Source organism: Musca autumnalis, unplaced genomic scaffold (assembly GCF_047663935.1).
Source record: "Musca autumnalis isolate F117 unplaced genomic scaffold, ASM4766393v1 scaffold_1, whole genome shotgun sequence".
Classification (NCBI taxonomy): Eukaryota; Metazoa; Arthropoda; class Insecta; order Diptera; family Muscidae; genus Musca; species Musca autumnalis.
Window position 1 is genome coordinate 72,743,342 of NW_027411644.1, and position 21,812 is coordinate 72,765,153.

Below are 21,812 nucleotides of genomic sequence, written 5' to 3' on the forward strand. Positions count from 1 at the left end.
TGAAAAGGAAGAGAATAAAAAGATCATTGAAATCATTTGAAAGACGAAGATGGGCTCTGCTTACCTTTAAAAGTTGTTGCTTCTCCTGTATGCCTAAACCAACATACATGCTAAATAAACTAAAATAGTGTGGCAAATGTTTACCATGATCTGCTACTTCACATTTTAATAACTTAAGAACACTTATGAGAATTTGTTCACATAAATTATTGCCCTCATAGCCAGCCAGCGGCTCATCATTGATGGCAAAATGACAAAAGAATACAACTAATTTAACAATAACAGTACGAACTTCTGGTGATGGTGCTATTAAAATGTATTCTCCCAAACGGGTTGGTGGACTTAGCAATGCATTGCTGGCAAACCATTTGCGTACAGCTGATGAATAACGTATATGATGTGAAAGGGTATCATACCTGAAAAAACAAAACCAATTAAAAAAAGAAACATTGATTTAAAAAGGCCCTCCTTGGCACTTACCATTCAATAACTGGTCCACGCAATGTTTTCTTTGTACGAAAACCGGTATGAAATAGAAATTGTGAGGCCAATTGGACACCCAATAGGGATAACTCTTCAGCGGAGGGTGTCTGCAAAAATAAAACAAAGTATTTACCATGACGAAAATAATCTCCGAAAAGAAACACTTCTCTTGCTTACCACTTTCTCAGCTCTTAGGGGAGGAATACTGCAACTAACCAATTTTTTAATAAAATTGAAAAATTCTACAGAAAATATACTTCTTGAATGTAAGAAACGTATATTTTGATTCCTTTTAAGAAAGAATATAAAAACATTTATAATTAAAAAAATTCTAAAATGCTTTTTGTCCCTGTGACCTTACCTAACACTCCTCTCAATTGGTTTTGGCAATGGCAATACAAAATTGCGACTTTCCGCTAGCGAAAGTTGTTCTACACTTGGTTCAAATTGTATTGGTTTTTGATCACAGCGTGTATAAAATAGCATGTAGGCATTCCACCAACGTTTCTGCCGACGATATTGCATCCTTTTCAGATTGCTATCGTATATTTCACCCATATAATCACCACCAAAACATTGGGCCTTCATCTCCTCATCTTCGTTCATTTTGCATTCGGTAACTTCACCATCATCAAATTTATACCATTGTTCTTTGCCAGTGGAGGGATTCCTAAAACGAATTATGAAAATAAGATTTAATTTTTACAGATTTCCATATCATATTTTGAGGTTAGGTTCAATCTCAACAAATAACTGCCAAAAATCATTCAAAAAAGATGATATTCTCGTGAAAGATTAAAATTTTTTCTATAGAAAAAACCATTCTCAGGGATCTGAGGAAATTTTTCTAAAGATAAAACCATTCTCAGAGATCTGAGGAAATTTTTTCTATAGAAAAATATCCTCAGAGATCTGAGGAAATTTTTTCTATAGAAAAATATCCTCAGGGATCTGAGGAAATTTTTTCTACAGAAAAAACATGCTCAGGGATCTGAGAAAATTTTTCTATAGAAAAAACCATCCTCAGGGATCTGAGGAAATTTTTTCTATGGAAAAAACCATCCTTAGGGATCTGAGGAAATTTTTTCCATCTTCAGGGATCTGAGGAAATTTTTTCTATAGAAAAAAAACCATCCTCAGGGATCTGAGGAAATTTTTTCTATAGAAAAAACCATCCTCAGGGATATGAGGAAATTTTTTCTATGGAAAAAACCATCCTTAGGGATCTGAGGAAATTTTTTCTATAGAAAAAAACCATTTTCAGGGATCTGAGGAAATTTTTTCTATAGAAAAAACCATCCTCAGGGATCTGAGGAAATTTTTTCTATAGAAAAAAACCATCCTCAGGGATCTGAAGAAATTTTTTCTATAGAAAAAACCATCCTCAGGGATCTGAGGAAATTTTTTCTATAGAAAAAACCATCCTCAGGGATCTGAGGAAATTTTTTCTATAGAAAAAACCATCCTCAGGGATCTGAGGAAATTTTTTCTATAGAAAAAACCATCCTCAGGGATCTGAGGAAATTTTTTCTATAGAAAAAACCATCCTCAGGGATCTGAGGAAATTTTTTCTATAGAAAAAACCATCCTCAGGGATCTGAGGAAATTTTTTCTATAGAAAAAACCATCCTCAGGGATCTGAGGAAATTTTTTCTATAGAAAAAACCATCCTCAGGGATCTGAGGAAATTTTTTCTATAGAAAAAACCATCCTCAGGGATCTGAGGAAATTTTTTCTATAGAAAAAACCATCCTCAGGGATATGAGGAAATTTTTCTAGAGAAAAAACCATCCTTAGGGATCTGAGGAAATTTTTTCTATAGAAAAAACCATCCTCAGGGACCTCAGGAAATTTTTTCTATAGAAAAAACCATCCTCAGGAATCTGAGGAAATTTTTTCTATAGAAAAAACCATCCTCAGGTATCGGAGGAAATTTTTTCTAAAGAAAATTCCTTCCTTAGGGATCTGAGGGATTTTTTTTAGAAAAAATGTCCTCATGTCCATGAGGATGGTTTTTCTGTAGAAAATAATTTACTCAGCTCTCTGAGACGGTTTGTCTATAGAAAAACGTACCTTGTGGACCAGAGAAGAGATTTCTTACAGAAAAAATTCCTAGGGTCACTGATGACAGTTTTTTCCAAAAAAAAAAAAAACTTTCCTAGCTCGTGAGGTTGGTTTTTTTTCTACAGAATAAAATTCCTTAGACCACTGAGGATAGATTTTTCTATAGAAAAAAATTCCTGTTCCCTGAGAAAAGATTAGTCTATAGAAAAACAATTTCCCTGCACCTGAGGACGGATTTTTCTACAGAAAAAATTTCCTCATGTCCCAGAGGACATATTTTTCTACAGAAAGAAGACAGATTTTTCTATAGAAAAGAATTCCTCAAGTACCTGAGGACAGATTTTTCTATTGAAAAAAATTCCTCAGGTCCCAGAGAACAGAATTTTCTATAGGAAAAATTTCCTCAGTTCGCTGAGGACAGATTTTTCTATAAAAAAAAATCCTCATGTCCCTGAGGACAGATTTTTCTGTAGAAAAAATTGCATCAGGTCCCCGAGGACAGATTTTTCCGTAGAAAAAATCCTCCAAAACTTTAGAAGACAGATTTTTCTATAAAAGTTCCTGTGGTACCTGAGGATGTTTTTTTTTTTTCAGAAAATATTCCTAAGGTCTCTTAGGATGGTTTTTTTTTTTCTTCAGAATATTTTCGCCACAACTTCAAACTTTGGAATATTTAATTGTATTTGCAACATCATCCAATGTAAATTATCCATTGCGGTTTCTCCTCGGAGCACGTCTTCGGATCAGTAAGCGTAACGTCAGTGGTGATCGCCACGCTGTTTGCGTACGTTGAACAATCCACCCTGTGGCCCAGTTGAATGTTCAACTTAACCTCCAAAACGGGTCAACCTCACATTTTCATAATGTGCAACATAACCTCAAAATCGCAAGAGGTAAAATGAATTGTAATTACTTACTTTGATAGAATGTAACTGAAATAATGGCCACCGGAAGCCTGGCCACTATGCACAACAATACCAGTTAATTCGTATTTGGTACATTCATCATTCGATTGACAATTATCGCCAACCTCGATTACTTCGCCCTCAAGTTTGGCTAAGCCAGATACTGTAAAAAGAAGGAAGGGAATTTATGCAAAAAATTAACATTTAAATTGGACAATTTGTTACGCCTCCTTACCTGTATAGGGCTCCATATCTAAAAGTCTTGGAAATTCAAAGTAATCATTAAATTTAATCGCACAAACACGTTCATAATCGTATTCAAAACGTTTCAATTGTATGGCTAATACAGGCGGTAGTTTCTTAACACATAACCGCTTAATTGTAACTACCTGAAAGAGCAGAAAAGATATTTATAATGTTAGTTGGCGGATATATACATAGTTGCACTTACTTTCTTATCACATTTATCACAATGGTATGCATCAGCGCCCTCCAAGAGTTCACCTTTAACGTACTGCTCTAGAGATTCAGTTAACGAACTATGATTTCTTATATCCACACTAAATACACTAAAGGGTTCTTCCTTTGAATATCGATGTGGACATTCTTGACATATTTTTTGATCACTAAATGAACCACCCAGTGTGGCATTCATCAGTTGTGTTTGACCCAATGCCTTGAGACCCTCATCCAGACTTTCGAACAGGGACATAAAAAATTCCACAGCATCTTGTTGTTCACGTAAATTTACCGGTTCACCTTGGAGCCTAAAAGACAACAAAAACAAAGACAATTGAATTGTTTGTTATCATAGTTGAAAATGTCGGCGGTTGGGGTGGAAATACTCACTTAAAATGTGACCACAAACCACGTGGCACATAAAATTGTAATGCACTGTGTCCCAAATGGGCAAATATGGCCTGTACATGTTTCAAGATGACAACATGATAATTCTTCCTTGGATCATTGTTATCATCGCTATTGGAATTGAATAGAGCCGAACCTCCTCCAGCGCCCATAACATTTGATTCTGGTTCACCACTAAAATCTTCATTTTCATTTGTGGCAGCTCCATCGGCTTTTAAAATACCCACACGTATTGAGGGTACCATATAGAGTTGTTGTAACACCGAATTCATATAACATGTGGCACCGGCATTTTTCAAACCACAAAAACCTTTGGCTGGCCTTGGGCCCACAGGTGGCAAATAATCCCATTCACGTAATGGATCAGTATCTAAACAAAAAAAGAGAGGGAGGGAATTATGCAAAATACCTCTTTTAATAGAAAAGTTCGTCTTGAAGAAGATAAATGGGGTTTTCTTTGGAAGACCAATGGGTCTTTCTGTAGGAGACCAATTGCTCTTTATGTAGAATAGAAGACTAAATGGTCTTCCAATAGAAGACTAAATTGCATTCTAAAAGAAGACCAAATAATAAATAATCTAATAAAAGACCAAAAGTTCTTTCTAATAGAAAATCTAATGACCTTCTAACAGAAGCCCAAAGTGACTACAAAATAAAAACTTTAATAGTCTGGACCAAATGATCTTCTAATAATGAACCAAATAAATTGAGAAGTTCTTCTTCTACAATGACTGAAAAACGAACTCACCTGTACACACAAAATCTATTAGAGTATTCGTTAATAATTTCATATTAGGAACGCAATTCTGACATAACGCTATCAATAATTCACAGGCAGCTGCTATCGTGTGTGGACTACGACACACCGGAGGAGGGGCAGTTTCAGTTTTTAATTTGCCAGTTTTACGTAAATGCAAATACTCCCTGGAGGCGGTGAACAAGAATGCATCGATTAGTTCGTGTATTAAGTCGTTGAGTTGAGCCTTAGTTTCGGGCATTAGGAAAGACATCAATTCCTTGGCTAAGCACAGATGACCTTCGAGTAAATCTTCATGGACCTGTATGTCTCCGGTTGTCGTCACATTTTCACGTATCTTTTGTAGCCATTTTATTTCTTCGCCCAGTAGACCCTCGCCAATGTTCAATGGCCAATTAACCAAACAGCCATAGGATAGAGTACGACACAGAAGTTGGAAGAAATCTGCACAGGTGGCCTCATGTTGCGGTACCAGCGTTTTCAATGAACTAACCAATAAATTTACCATATAGGCAAAGGGTCTACGATCGCCGGCACAATATGTGCATGTCAGGAATAACTGTTCGGCAGCCACCTGGCGTACATGCCTAGATTGATTCTTTAATATTAGCGATGTTATAAATTTCGGCCACAGTGGGTCTGCATTCAAAGCCTCATTGGCACTAGGATTGAGGACCAAGGAAATGGTAAGTACCTCTAAAGCCTCTTTGCAGACCATAAAATCTTGACTGTCCGGTGTTGAGTTGTCATCGGCAAAATCATTCTTGGTGCCCAATGCCTGCAGATTACCACACGATGATGCCCACGCCAATTGTACCACCGCCTTTATGGTCGATATATCTGGACACGCCCATTGCAGGGTGCTGGCAAATAGTACACGACAACGTTCACCCTCAGGACTAGCCGATAACATTTCACTAGCTAAATTTTCAGCCAATTTCTGTGAGATGGCTCTTAAAGTAATCTCTGAGGTATTTGGTATTGAGGTTAAGATTTGTTTTAGAATATCCACCTGGGAACGTGACCCGACATCGTACTCACACAATGTGGGTTCATCGCCAACACGTGACAGCACACAGCCCACAATGTAAAGGAATAGCTTGGCCAGCCGTAAAACACACTGGAACGATGCACGTTTCGTGTGCATATCAGCATTGGGGAGGAAATTATTTTTGGTCAATAGTTCCAATATAAAATGGGCACAACCGGAGTGTAGCCATGACGATTGTATAAGTAAAGCATTTTCACCATAAGGATCTAGAGCAGGAATCAAAAGGCTATTAAGCACACATAGATTATAGTGAACCTGTGCTGGGGTGGGATGTAAAAATAACATTTCCGGGGTGCAATCCTGGGGGTTGATCTGAAAAAAAAGAGAATAAAAATTGAAATTAGATAAAAAAACAACTTAAATAAGACACTGTAATGAGGTTAGAAATTAAAAAGAGGTAAGTAGTGATCAGGGCCCTGAGGACGGTTTTTTCTATAGAAACAATTTCCTCAGGACCCTTAGGATGTTTTTTCTATAGAAAAAATAGAAGACCACATGGTCTTCTAATGGAAGACCAAATGGCCTTCTAATAGAAAGACCAAATGGGTTTCTAATAGAAGACGAAATTGCCTTCTAAAAGAAAACAATATGATATTCAAGTAGAGTACAAATGGTTATAAAAATTATTATTACAATATTTTTTTTTTTTTTTTCAAAACATACCGGTTCATTTGTGGAACTGCCTTGTTGACTTTGTCCTTCGGTGCCAGTTACGTTCATAACACCTCCACCACCGACACCACTGACATTTGTGCCAGTTGTTGTTGTTTCATCATCTTTGGTTACAACATTTGAGCCAGGCACCGACGCCGCCGTCACCACATTGCCAACACCTCCACCCAACAGTACAGCCGTCGCCGACTCTGGCATACCACACATAATTTGTAACATTTTTACAGTCTGTCGATCACAGGGTAATAAATGCAACAACATTTTAGCACTTTCCCTTAGACGGCCATGCTCCAAATCACTACCCAATTGATAGAGTTTGAGAAAAAATTCTATATATTGGAAATTTTGTGAAATAATCACTCCCGGCAGAGTGCTTTCCGATTCGACTCGTGACATATCGGGGCAAGGTCTGGGCGGAGAACCGGTACTAGAATCACTAGATGTATCAGGACTGCTGGCCAATCCAGCACCAATTGGTGTTAGCTTGGCTGTTAGGATCATTTTATCCCTTATAGAGTAATGGGAGAGAGGATTTATTTCATCACCAATTTCGATGAGTTCGCCATTATTGTAATGCAGATCCACCTTAATGTTGGCTGTGGAGGTACCCTTGATCCGTTTCAAGAGGTTACGTTTAAACGATGACACCATTTCATTATTGTGGGTGGTAATCTCTATGTCATCTATGGGACGTCCTGGATTTTGAAAACGTATATAAAGACTAGTAAATTTTCCACGTGTGGCACGAACCAAAGGCAACATGGTACGATCTCCGTTAAATGAACGATCACACTCCTTGATGTATTCCTGTAGTACCTTGAGAATGCGACACATTTTCTCGGCCTCGATGAAGCGCATTTTCGAATCTTTAGAATCATTTTGATCGGCCTGATTGTTATCATCTGACGCCACCACCACATTGTTGCCACTGCCCAGCGACTTTCCCAATATCAATATGTTTGAATAATGGGTACGCAAACGTTCACAACATTCACCAATGAACATTTCATGGAAGTCACTGATGTTCTCCTGCAGACGGGGTCCCAGCGCTGTGGACACTTCCTTAAGTAAATCAATGGCCTTATTGGCAATCTCCTCCCCACCCGTTGTTATAACCCTCCACAAGTAATCTTTGCCAATGAGATCCTCGTTGTCCAAGATATAGCCACGATGTATGGCCTTTAGTTTATCCTCCTTCGAATTAACTGCCTTAAAGAATCGTTCAAAGCATTTTATGCCCGATTCCGTTAGCAAATGGGGATCTAATTGGAGTATGTTGTTCTCAAAGAAATCTTTATTTATACCGGGATCCAAGTCCGGTTCTTCACCCATTAGTTTGCCGAACCAGCGGAAACATTCCTCACGATCTGATGGAAAGACGGCATTCACAGCCAAACAATGCCATATTTGTTTGGCTTGATCGGCACACAGCCAAAGCTGACCATCTTTTAGAAGGAATTTTAAAAAATCCAATCTTTCCGATATTTGCAGGTGATGGGGATAACGGCCATCGATACATATTTCACCTGGGTCTACATTGGACATTTCAGCAATCATGCCTCGTATCTTATCCATGTACGAGGTGAGGCTATTGGTTACCAGAATAACTAGGGAATATTCATTTTGCAGCCGTTCTATAACCTGTTGGCGATTGAGTGATTGCTGAGAACGTGGAGCATGGCTGGGTGATGATTCATAGAGACAGCAAATTTCTCTAATTAAACGTAAAGCTGGGAGGACCCAAGCTTCGCCGGTTTTGAGCTCAGTCACACACTTTTCTAGCCAAACAATTTTCTGGGCATCACGTTCCTGAGAACAGCTGTAGTCGAGAATTTTGACATGAGCCGCCAAGGCTTGATCCAAGACTTCGGGTTGTATCTCCTGGCTGTGGGCCAAAGTCCAAAACAGTTTCAACACCTTTTGGGCCATGACACCGTTTTTGTCGTCCTCCGCCAAGCGTCTGATTAATTCCAATAGCCTTTCTCTTTGGCGTTTGTTAGCAGTTGTCATGCTAGCCTGGAATTTTTTCGAAAGAAAATTAATTAAATTATTTAAACATCATTGTAATTCGTTTACATTACCTGGAATGATTCAAACAAGTGATCCAATTGTTCCGGTGTAAAATCCCAAGCCAATTTAGCCAATAGGTCATGCACATTCTTAACAATGGCTTCATGCTTGCCAGCCTGGGCTTTCCACACGGCATCCAAGTCCTCCAGAGTCAGGGCATGCTCTTTGATTAAAAATCGAATGATTTTTTCCAATTTCTCTACGTATTGAGGCTGATGTAGGGAGTCCTTGAGGACAATGCCCAAGACATCGGATTCTTTGATCCAGGCCTAACGCAAAGAAAAATATAAAATAAATATTAAAAAAAATCTTCTTCATAACTTGTCCCAACTTACCGCCATTCTCTCCGCCGTCAGCCAATCCAAATCATCATCTGACATACAATGTGGCAGCTGGGGTGTCCTATGCGAATAGTATGACACCGAGGTCAGTACCTTGTTAATCTCATTCAGGGCATTCATTTTGCCATTAAAACTTGACACCTGCAGCAGTCGGAGTATCATTTTTAAACGAAACATTTCCAGATTTCGTATAAGCTCCTCCTGGCCAGGCAAACGACTGGCCAAATACCGTGCCGACTTTACAATACCATTTATATAGTCATTGCGTCCCTCCGGTTTGGCTTCCCGCTTCAACTCCTCATCCGAGAAGCTATCAAGTAAATCCAAAACCACATTCCATATGGGCATAAAGTATTTAGAAATGGTTGCTGGTGTCAACAGCTCATAGCATTGACCAAATGGACGCAACAAACTGTAGATTAAAGCCAATGTCAATTTATTCTCCTGCTCTGGATCTGGTTGCAGCATAGCTCGTGATCCCGTGGGTTTGGCACAACCCGACGCCACTGCAGCCGCCTGCTGTTCCTGTTGTTTGCGCAGCAGTACAAGGCCTCGATTGAAACGTTCTTGGAGGTTATCGAAACCCTTTAGTTGGCCAAAACGATTAATCAAATCCACCAACCAACCACGTGGGTTTTTTGGTTCTGGTGGTGATTTGGCAAACATTTTATTACCATCTAAAACACCCCACAAATGTTCGGGTGGTGCAAAACATTCCGGCAGCCTGGCTGCATTAAAGGTATTGTATTTATTTTCCGGATCAAAGACTAGCGCCAATAAATCCAACAAATATGGATTATCACGGGTCATATGGATGGCAATCAGATGCAGTAGTTTGCCGCAAGAGATCAAAATACAATGGTGAATGGCATATTTCCACGAATTGACAGCCTCATCTGTGAGAATTTTCGTAAACGATGTTGTCAAGGCATTGCGATAAAATTCGACACAAGGCTCACAATCATGATCCACACCTGCGGGGGAAAAGAGTTAAGAGAGAAAAGTTGAAATTAGAAAAAAGTTATTCGGATGGTCCTCGAAGAGGCAACAAATCTGATTGTAGTCCTGGTCCGCCTGGTGCGCACCTTAACTCTCAAAGGGTGTAACCGATCGGCCTGTAGAAACTTTGCAAATGGTAATTTGAAATGGAAATTTTTCTTTTTAATTAATTTCTCGATGGAGTCGAACTTAATGACCGATGATATTTGCAAGTGAAAAAGGAAAGCCGAAAACTCGAACCCACACAACCACCACTATGTGACAAATTTCGCCTTTGGTAGAGGCTCATGAGACATATCGGCCGTGGAATGGCTTCGATGTCATCGAACTTTTCCTCTATTAAATGCAATTTGTTTTTTTTTTTCAAAGATGGACATTTGTCCATTCATTGTTTGGCTTCCATGATATTCTATATCTAGATATTCTATATCGGGACACACCTTTGGGTGCAGCCGTTCTTGTAGCCCTGATTGCAATCATATTCAGCCTTATTCTTAACGTAAACTCCCCGTGAGTTTTACATTCTGAATAAGGCTGAAAATGTTTTTCTTGGACAAATCCATTCTTCTCATCCGGTTTTCGAGATTTAAAGGTCCTAACCTAATTCCAAAATAATATAAGTCGGGTATATAAGAAAAACGTTCACTTAGCAGGCACCAAAGCGAGAAAGAGTAGATTAAAGGACGCGCGACTTCATTTTATTTCACGCTACGCAGTATCTTCACTCGGCAGGAGACCTCTTTCTCTTGATCATAGTGCTCGAAAGGCAGACTTCTCTAGGAGAGAAATATTCCATCCTTACAACCGTTGCATCTCCTCCGCTTTTCTCTATAGTAGTTTGCGTATGTGGTATAGTTTTCATCGTTTATAGTGATGCAGATTCTACTGCTACCTTCGTCCTTCTTTTGCTTTGGGGCGTGACGGCATCTTATCTATACCAAGTGCAGTTCCTTCACGTATTCCCAAATATTATCTTCCGAGGATGTCTCTCGACCACCATTCTCCAGACTGCGGCTGACCAAATTCCATTTGCTTGACTGGAGGTTGGGGTTCTGTATACTGAGTGAGTATTGTCAGAAGGCGTGTACGGTTCACAGGGGGCAATGACACCAATGTTTACAATTGCGAGGGGATCACCACGGGGGATCACCTTCATAGGCACAGTCTCTAACCAGTATGCAAAGGACATCTTGACTTCGCATCAAATATTCTTGACTCTCTCATAGCAGATAACCCTGATTCTTCTACCAAACTATGTATGTTAGGGAGGTTCTCCATTGTCGGAGAACACGTTTTCTCTCACCCTGCTTTATGGCCTTAGCACCAGTGGGATGAGATCTGACGCTTGGCTGTGGTTATTTTATGGGGCTGCCTTGACATTGGTACCTTTGCCGTTTTTTGGTCTTTTGGCCTTCGGATGTGGCATCGACTTAACCCACCTCTTCATCACCTTACCGCCAGGTACCTTGTGGCTTTTTTATGGGACGGCTGCTGTAGGAGTGGCACCTTTCCGGAACTCTGTATTTTTGTCGGCTGTCAGATCAGGAAGGAGGTTTGACGTCTGGACTCAATATGGGTCTCCTGACCTTCGATGTATGACACTCGGAGATTTTTTGGCTGCGGGACACGCTTGGGCGCCTTAGCACCAGTGGGATGAGCTTGTGGAGGATCCCCTCCCACCGAAATGACTGAAATTTGGTATTAAGTCTTCGTTGGGGGTATAAAACTTTCGACCTGAAATTTATCGGTATAGGTCCACGGCTTCATATAGCCCCCATAGAACAGTACCTCCCGATTTTCTGTATTTTGAATTTTATGGTCCCAATATTCCACCGAAATGACTGAAATTTTGCATTAAGTCTTCATTGGTGGTATACAACTTTCCACCTCAAATTTTTCCGCAAAGGTTCACGACTTCATATAGCCCCCATAGAACGGTACCTTCCGATTTTCGGTATTTTGAAGGTTGTGATCTTAATATCCCACCAAAATGACTGAAATATGGTATTCAGTCTTCCTTGGAGGTATAAACTTTCGACCGGAAATTTGTAGGTATAGGTCCACGTCTTCATATAGCTTCCATAGAACAGTACCTCCCGATTTCCGGAATTTTGAAGGTTGTGGCCTCAATATACCACTGCAATTGGCTGAAATTTTGTATTAAGTCTTCGTTGGGGGGTATAAAACTTTCCACCGGAAATTTGTCTTTATATAGCCCCCATAGAACAGTACCTCCCGATTTCCGGAATTTTGAAGGTTGTGGCCTCAATATACCACTGCAATTGGCTGAAATTTTGTATTAAGTCTTCGTTGGGGGGTATAAAACTTTCCACCGGAAATTTGTCTTTATATATCCCCCATAGAACAGTACCTCCCGATTTCCGGAATTTTGAAGATTGTGCCCTCAATATACCACAGAAATGGCTGAAATTGTGTATTAAGTCTTCGTTGGGGGTATAAAACTTTCCCCTGGAAAATTGTCTTCATATAGCCCCCATAGAACGATACCTCCCGATTTTCGGAATTTTGAAGGTCGTGGCTGTGGTTATACATTTCTCTATTTTATTGACTCGTCTGAAGAGAATTTTAAACAGTAAAAAATGTACACTTAAACATATTTAAAGATATTTTTGAAATATTTGTTGCATACGAAAATATGTAAAATGCATAAATTTTACATATGCAAAAAATTATATTTGCATATGCATAATTTATGCATTTTGCAATTTAATCAGAAGCCAAAAATATGCCCAGCGCCAAAATTTGTCATTAATCGGATCAAAAATAGGGCTTGCTTAAAATTCCCCTGTCACACAATGTGACCTTTAGAAACAATTGTTGTTGTTGTAGCACAGAAACCTAAGTAGAGGCATAGGTTTGATGCTGGGTTGGCAGCCGCTTGCCGAAACACTATGGTTTCGGGTCAATCCGGTACGATAGAACCCGCTTTGTAGTTGATGTTGCATGCAAAGTGATATTCCCCTCACTAAACATCGGAATGAGAAGAGGAAGTTTATTTCGATCCCTATTTCTCTTCGGTAGGCGAAGGTATCTCCTTTCAAATTTTCTTAATACCTTGAGATTAATTCATACCAATTTGCTCTATCTCGCTTTGATGAACGAACTTCCTTGGAAACTGCAATCTAAGTCCTACTATCTTTAGCCTCCCTATTTACGACACGTTTTGGGTTAGTGAGAGCATTTTCGGCTAATTTAACTGTCAGAGTTCCTGCCTCAACTTCATCCTCCATCGTACTATATAAAATTGCGATAGTCCTGACTTTGTAAGGTTATTGATTTCGGTGAGGTCGGGGTGGTATATAGTTCTTCTTCAAATAATCTGTAGTCGACCTTAGGTGAGCCACCATCCTGACTGAGACTCAAGGCACAACAGTTTTCTCAAAAAAGAGTTACCAATAGTCTACCTTGTTCCGCTAGACTATTATAGACTACTTCTACGTTAGATAGCCTAACTTGTTCCCTCTCTCTTAGCTACAGTCCTGTCGACCGTAGACTGGATAATCTCTCCATTTTTGGTAAAATCGTTGGAACAAGTGTCGTTTAGGGACACCTCTCGGATCGGTCCGAAATTTTTACCATAGGTAGCCCTTGGGACTCTGATTGCAACGATATATAATTTTCCGGGGGGAAGTCCATACTTCCCGAGATATGGGACTTGACATTTCGGAAATTTCGAACTTTCACACCTTTAGGTTGTTTAGGGGCACCTCTCGGATCGGGCTAGAATTTTTACAGCAGATAGCCCTTGGCATCCTGAATACAACGATATATAATTTTCCGGGGGGAAGTCCATACTTCCCGAGATATGGGTCTTGACTTTTTTACTTTTATCACCATTATTTTTAAAACCTATGCAATATGGGACTCGTTTTAAAGCTCAAGACTTTCTCCTATGGACAGGGTCAAAAGTGGGCTACGCGATCAAAACACTCTATTAAATTGAAAGTGTTCTTAAGTAGCCGGCCTTCGGCCGGGGATTTAGGACTTTCTCCTATGGACAGGGTCAAAAGTGGGCTACGCGATCAAAACTCTCCTTTAAATTGAAAGTGTATTTAAGTAGCCGGCCTTTGGCCGGGGATTTAAGACTTTCTCCTATGGACGCGATCAAAACTCTCTTTTAAATTGAAAGTGTATTTAAGTAGCGGGCCTTCGGCCGGGGATTTAAAACTTTCTCCTATGGACAGGGTCAAAAGTGGGCTACGCGATCAAAACTCTCTTTTAAATTGAAAGTGTTCTTATGTAGCAGGCCTTCGGCCGGGGATTTAGGACTTTCTCCTATGGACAGGGTCAAAAGTGGGCTACGCGATCAAAACTCTCTTTTAAATTGAAAGTGTTCTTAAGTAGCCGGCCTTTGGCCGGGGATTTAAGACTTTCTCCTATGGACAGGGTCAAAAGTGGGCTACGCGATCAAAGCTCTCTTTTAAATTGAAAGTGTTCTTAAGTAGCCGGCCTTCGGCCGGGGATTTAAGCCTTTCTCCTATGGACAGGGTCAAAAGTGGGCTACGCGATCAAAACTCTCCTTTAAATTAAAAGTGTATTTAAGTAGCCGGCCTTCGGCCGGGTATTTAAGACTTTCTCCTATGGACAGGGTCAAAAGTGGGCTACGCGATCAAAACTCTCTTTTAAATTGAAAGTGAATTTAAGTAGCCGGCCTTTGGCCGGGGATTTAAGACTTTCTCCTATGGACAGGGTCAAAAGTGGGCTACGCGATCAAAACGCGTGCATAAAATTACTCTCCATAAGCCTTAAAATGTTGCCCATATTGCCCACGTTAGAATTGTAAAATGTCAAGACCCATATCTCGGGAGGTGCCCCTAAACAACCTAAAGGTGTGAAAGTACGAAATTTCCGAAATGTCAAGACCCATATCTCGGGAAGTATGGACTTCCCCCCGGAAAATTATATATCGTTGTATTCAGGATGCCAAGGGCTGTCTACTGTAAAAATTTCAGCTCGATCCGAGAGGTGCCCCTAAACGACATTTAAGCCAAATCGTTTTCCGTGGTCTTTCTTAAATTGTTGTCATTTATGTTATTTTTGGTATTGTTTTTGTTGTGTTTAATTTGTCAGAATCCATATGTCATTGTGTGTTGGGGCTGTTATGGCAAGAACTTGACAACTAAGTCTTTACTACGATGAGAAGAACAGCTTTTAAACAAGACTCTGTTCTAATACCGTTGTTGGCCTACTGGAAACCTAAGCCTGATGATCCCAAATACATATTCTAAAGCAATGGTCCAAATAGAACCCAACAACAGTCTTGGCAACTACTTACCAGCAGCTGTTAGTTGTATGGCAGCATTTAATAATACCTCCAACTCTTGTTCTGGCAATACGGGTACAACCCATCGTGGACTGGATATTTTCTGTATTAGTGATGTTAACGATTTTGTGGGAAATGATGATATCAACTTTTCTGGCGATCTGAAAAAAGCAAAACAAAATAAAAATTAGAACAAAAATACGCTTTCTTCAAAGAAAACAAAAATTGTTTCGAAGGAAAACAGAAATAAAAATTATCGTCACCAGCAAAAATGAAAAAAGTAGTAGCGAGAAAAAATGCAATAACAAAATTAGTAACAATAATAATTATAATGGCAAATACAAATAATTATGAATCATTATTGTTTTTTCTATACCAAATATAGAACGAACAAACCACATAGTGAGTGTCCGTCCGTGTGTGCACTTTGATAAACAAAACGTTTTTTTACAGATAAAACAAAAAAAAAACAAAACAAATGTCTATCCGATACAGTATTTATATATTCAAAGAAATATTGAGTGTTCATGGAGAGGAGACTTTGAAGGCGGAGGTGGTTCTGTGGAAGAGGAGCATGCATGTAGAATGGATTATGTATAATATTTTGCATTATAATTAGCTTTCTTATCAGGTGTTTTGTTTGGGGTGGTGGTTTAGATGTCGGTTTTTTGTTTCTTTAGAGATTGCTTTGCTTGCTTGATCTGCGATGGTAGGGAGAATAGATTGTGGGGGCGGGGGGAATTATTAAATTTGTTATTACTTTTCCACATATTTTATAGGTCTTTGTTTGATTTTTCTATTAACAAATTATCGATGACGTTTAATGGTGGCTATAATGATAACAAAAACAACAATGAGCTTGTAAATTGTTATGAAAACACATTTTCATTGATGATTACGACGGCAGTTTCAACAACCTTTTGAATAATTGCTTTGCAAGTAAACTATTTACTTGTAAAAATTCTAATCAGAACTTTTTATGGTTCAAGAAATTCAAATACAGTTCAATGTACTGCTCCAAAAGCAACAATGATTTAATGTTTGACGAAGATTTTATAGAAAATTTTTAGGATTTACACAGCAGAGCTTTGGACCAGATTTTTACAGATAAGTTAAAGTGGGGACTTGAAGGCATATTCTTAGAGATGTTTTGCAAGGACTCAACTATGGTTTAAATGATCATTTTGAGAAATGTTAGGAGGATCCAAAGATGGCTTTTACTGTAGACTTTTTAGACAAATTTAGGAAGACAGTTTGTAGATTGAATCACGGATTTTTCATTATAATGAACCGAAGATTATATGCATGTACTTTTCCAGAGACAGGGTAGTCGGCGCATCCTTATAGCGACAGTAAGTTAGATTTTTGGAGCTCCCAAAGCAAGATATTTCACAGATTTTACAGAAAGGATCCAAAAAATATTTTTTGGGCGTATCTACATTGGAAAAATGTTCAGCTTAAAAAATCTATGTATGTGTTTAATAAATCCTGTTCCCATAACAAAAACCCGCTTCAAAACAACGATTTTTATAAAAAATCTAAAAACCGCACATTTTGTGATAAACGACGCAATTTTCACATCGTATCCGAACAGAAAAAAATAACAACGAACTTATATGTTTAGTTTCAAAAACGATGTATGGTTTAACAAATCAAAAAAAAAAGTGGAACAAAGAAAGTGCAAGAAAAATAAATACTAGATTTTTTTGATAAACAAAAAACCCCCCACCACACAAGCACACACACATAACATTTGCGTGGCAGTATGTAAACGAATTTAACAACAACAAAACTAATTGTTGATATTGGATAAGATTTGCAAATTAGATGCAAAAGAGAAAACACAAATTTACAATAAAACAAACGAGAGAAAGAGGCATAACTTTAATTTTAGAATGTTTACAAAAAAAAGTATTTTTTCCAAAAAATATAAACAAACCAATTTTAACATTGAAAACAAAGCAAACGATAAATTGCATTATCGTTGGCGATGCGGCCTAATTTTGAAGATTGTATTAAAGAACCAATGTTCATGTAGGTGCGAGACGACCAAGTCTCTGCAGACTTGCTAAAACGCATCACTTGAGAACAGGATGTAAGCTTATCAACCAATTTTCAATTTAATTTCAATTTATTTCAATTTTTAATGTCCAGTCTTTCGACCTTAGGGCTGTATAATACATCTTATGTTAATATAACAAATTTTATGACTTAAATATAGTAGCTTAAAAATATTAAGGACGGGATGCTAAACTACTCCAAAGCAAAAAAAAAAACAAGTAAGAAAGTATCAGTCAGCTGAGCTGACAGAGATATACCCTCAGCCACGTACCCGAAGAAAAAAAGTTAACACAATACTTCTGTAGGTTTTTTAGCTGTTGGGAAAATTTTCCAGGATGGATAGGGCCGCAAAAAACTACATGTTGCAACAAAATTCAGAATGATCCAAGACGAGTGCATTTTTTCCAAACTTTGGGTAGGGTGTACCCATAGGAGTGATCCGATGTAGTACATATTCGGACCTAATACAAATCTGCAGGAAATATTTTTTTTTCTTTATTAGTCTATGGATATTTTCCTTACAGACTATATAATTAAATATGTTGTACTTAATTTTCTGAATTTAATACTTTTCAATTTACAAAGTTTGAGCTAAATCGATTTCTCTCTTAAAGGGTTATTTTACACATTAGCCAGTTTAGGTGGTGCCGGTAGGATTTTCTGTACCTTTTTGGGTCATTATCTCAGGTCGTAACAGGGGCCGCAAGTGCAACCTGCTGCGTCACAAATTAATAAGATCAGAGAGGAGTTGTTAAACTATACTTTTTCCAAATTTTGTGTGGGAGGTACTCAAATGAGTGGACCGATATAGTCCATATTAGAACTCGATCTATGCCTGAAAGTAATATTACCAATAGCAAAGTTTGGCTCAATTCGGTTATTCCCTCCTAGAGTTATCATGCCCACAATCTTGGCGAAAAATTTTGAACATTTGTGGGGGAGGTACCGGAAGGAGTGGACCGATATGGTCTATCTTCGAATTTAAACTAAGTTTGGACAAAATATTATATTATATTATGGGTTGTTTGCAGTTTTCGTGCTGATTTCTGAGGATATATGGACTTGCTCCTGAAAAAAATTATATCGTTGTTGTTTAATTACGAATAGTTTCATTCTCTTTTCAAATTATGATGTTTCAATTCTTCCGTTAGAACTTGACCATTTAGCAGAAGTGCAACTTTGTGTTTTCGCACAAAGTGAAAGATGTCAAATTCTAATGAGAATGTACTAAAAATTGGCGCCACTTTGCAGTGTCCATCGTTTGTTTTTATTCTCTCTTTGGCTAAATAAAGTGTGGTCAGTCGATCTTCGTCGATTAAAGAAATAACTTGGATTTTCGTCCACCACAAATTTGGATATTCGTCCATAACAACTTTGTAAACAAAAGGTACAGATATTGTTTATACGAACAATATTTCTTAAATAAAGGATTGAATCATTTTTATTATAACGAAATTGATACTGCTGTTGTGTTTTCCTTTTTGGTTTTTTCTTTTTATTGCTCCGCAAACATTGGTCCTTCGAGCCGGATTAAACATTGGTCCAATCGAGCCGAATACATTGCTTCCAGCAAAAGGATTCGGATTCTCTTCACTTGGGAAGCAACAGCAATTGGTTTTTTCGTTGTGTTACAAAGGCGATCTGACTCCGTCATCAACAATAAAGCAACATAAACATCATCATCCCTCATAATTATTGTCATCAACTTCTTTATTATTTAAGCTAGGTGAGTACCGTCAAAGAAGTGAGCATTCGCGAATGTAATTTCTGTTTTACAACAAAAAAATAAAGTGCTAAATTAGTTTGATAACATTCGCCCTACAACGCCGTCGCGTCGTTATAGTTGTTGTTGTTATTCTCTTCAAGAATAACTACATTTCTTATTACTTCGTTTGAGTACTCAAAATAACATCCAAAGTTAAAGAGAGCAGTGATTAATATTTGTTGGTATTCTTTTTCTATTCGAGAAAAATATTAATATCGTTGTTAGTGTATTTTCAATGCATATTCAAATTGCAAAATAAAAGAAATAAAGAAAAAAGAAAAAACACTAACAACTCTACTAGCCACCAACCGTTGAGTTGTAACAACAAATACCCATCACTGCAGTCATCTGTTCTGTTGATCGTTCGATCGATATACACACACACGTGTTATAAATATACGAGGTCCGCGCCAAAAGGTAAATATACGAGGGGTGCGTGAAAAGTTTTTTATTCATTCTGAATATTTTAATGAAATTTCTTTTCGAATATTTTTTACAAAATAATTGTTTTTCTTGTTATTGTTGGTAATTAGTGTGCATCTTACAGTCCGTGCACCCTACAATAGGTTAAACATTATTCAAAATTTGTGGATTTTCATCCATTTATTTAAATTTTTTGGAAAGTTTTGATTATTCGTTTGTGTTTCTCTTGAGAAATAATTTGTTTGTGTATTATTCGATACACATATCCGAAATTTAGTGCACTGAGAGAAATTTTGAAGGCTTTCAGTACACAGGGAAAAATAAAAATTTTACGTTTCTTGTCAATTTTGTTCTTTTTATTGTATTTTTCCGTACAATAAATTAAAAATAGTGTATTTTCGATACATTTGTGTTCTAAACAAAATTTAGTGACTTTTCGAAAAGAATTTTTGGCAGTTTTTTTGGATTTTGGTGTATTTTTCGATACATTAAAAACAAAGTTGGGTATTTTTCGATACCGATTTTCACAATTGTTGGTTTATTTAATTTTTTTGGAATTTTTGAGAAGTTTCTACTATTTTTCGTTTTACATTGGTAATTTGGTACGTTTTATTGTATTTTTCGGTACATTAAAATAAAAAAAAAGAGTGTATTTTTCGATACAAATTTTACAACCACTTAGAATTTGGCAGATTTTAAGAAAAATCAACACTGATTTCCGACGTTGGCTTGATAAACTTTAGTTGACAAGTTAATATATTATAGCATTTTCGTGCATTGTGAACTACTTCTTCAAGTCAGGTTGTTTTGGTCCATTTTAGAAAGGACATTTTTCGATTTCATTCAAATTTTATTTCGATTTTCATCGTTATGTCGGTTACTCCTCTAGACAGATTCATCAGAGCTACAGATGCTCTCATTACGTTTGATTCCAACTTCACTTCTCTCCGAGATGAAGATCTGGATATCTATATTCTTGAAGCTCAGGCAGCCGAATTTAAAGTAATGTGGAAAAAAGTAAAAGAGATGTTTGATTAATTTCCTAAAAACTGCTGATAAACCCGATCCCAATGCCATTACATCAGCAGAGTGTAAATATCAGGTAGCTTTCAAGGCCTATATAAATACAATTGCAATGATCAATCGGAAAATTGATGAACATAGAGCTAGGTCGATGAATTCTTCTCCCACTTCTGGCGAAAGATTTTCTGTTCCTGAAGGTTTGAATATAACTAGATCATCAGCTGAAGTATCCGCTTCATACAATGATAATGTTTTCCATAGTTTAAACCTTCCACCATGTGATATTGACATTTTCAATGGCGATTTTCTTTCATGGCCTAAGTTTAGGGATCTTTTTTCTGCATTGTTTATTGACAACAAGCTCTTGAGTGACATAGAAAGGCTATGTCACTTATGGAAGAAAACTAGTGGCGAAGCGAAAGATATTGTTTCAAAATTCCCTTTGACGAATAGGAGTTTTAATTTGGCTTGGAATGCTTTGAAGGAGACGTACGACAATGTACGAATTCTGGTGAATAACCAATTAAAGTTATTGTTCGACCTTCCGGTCATTGATATAGAATCATGTTCAGGATTGAAACTATTACAGCGGGGTATAAATAGTTGCATTTCTGCTATGGAAATTTATGATGTTTCGACCAACGATTGGGATCCGATTCTTGTTTTCAGTTGCATCCAAAGATTACCCACAAACACTGTTCAATTGTGGGAACAAAATGTTCAAAATAAATCGGTCCTATCTTCATGGAAAGATTTAGATTCCTTTCTTACAGAAAGAATTCAGACACTTACATGTCTTCGTGACATTAGGGGAATTGAATCCAATAATAAACATGAAAGCAAGTTTTCCAAACTGAGCCTTTCCAATTCCTCATCCACCTCTTCAGGTCGATTTTGTATTATGTGCCCTAAGTTAGTTCATCCCTTAAGATTTTGTCCCAAATTCTTAAAATGCTCGATCGATAGTCGCTTTTCGGCACTTCGACGTCACCATTGTTGTATGAATTGTCTAACTCCAGGTCATGAAGTACATAAATGTCTAAGTAA

General features: G+C 37.8%; 1 protein-coding gene across 12 annotated transcripts in view; it reads right to left on the bottom strand.

Moving 5' to 3' along the window:
* Window positions 1-21,812, bottom strand: part of faf (ubiquitin carboxyl-terminal hydrolase-like faf) — a 63,921-nt gene that overhangs the window by 16,750 nt on the left and 25,359 nt on the right. For all 12 annotated transcript variants that reach the window (XM_073981164.1, XM_073981260.1, XM_073981231.1 and 9 more), the window contains exons 3-15: window positions 15,506-15,654; window positions 9,205-10,184; window positions 8,881-9,138; window positions 6,791-8,815; window positions 5,068-6,439; window positions 4,302-4,689; window positions 3,904-4,219; window positions 3,688-3,841; window positions 3,465-3,615; window positions 845-1,153; window positions 661-772; window positions 481-590; window positions 65-416 (exon numbers count right to left, since the gene is read on the bottom strand). In XM_073981164.1, coding sequence (XP_073837265.1) covers window positions 65-416; window positions 481-590; window positions 661-772; window positions 845-1,153; window positions 3,465-3,615; window positions 3,688-3,841; window positions 3,904-4,219; window positions 4,302-4,689; window positions 5,068-6,439; window positions 6,791-8,815; window positions 8,881-9,138; window positions 9,205-10,184; window positions 15,506-15,654 — 6,676 coding nt within the window. The remainder of the gene's footprint in view (window positions 1-64; window positions 417-480; window positions 591-660; window positions 773-844; window positions 1,154-3,464; window positions 3,616-3,687; window positions 3,842-3,903; window positions 4,220-4,301; window positions 4,690-5,067; window positions 6,440-6,790; window positions 8,816-8,880; window positions 9,139-9,204; window positions 10,185-15,505; window positions 15,655-21,812) is intronic.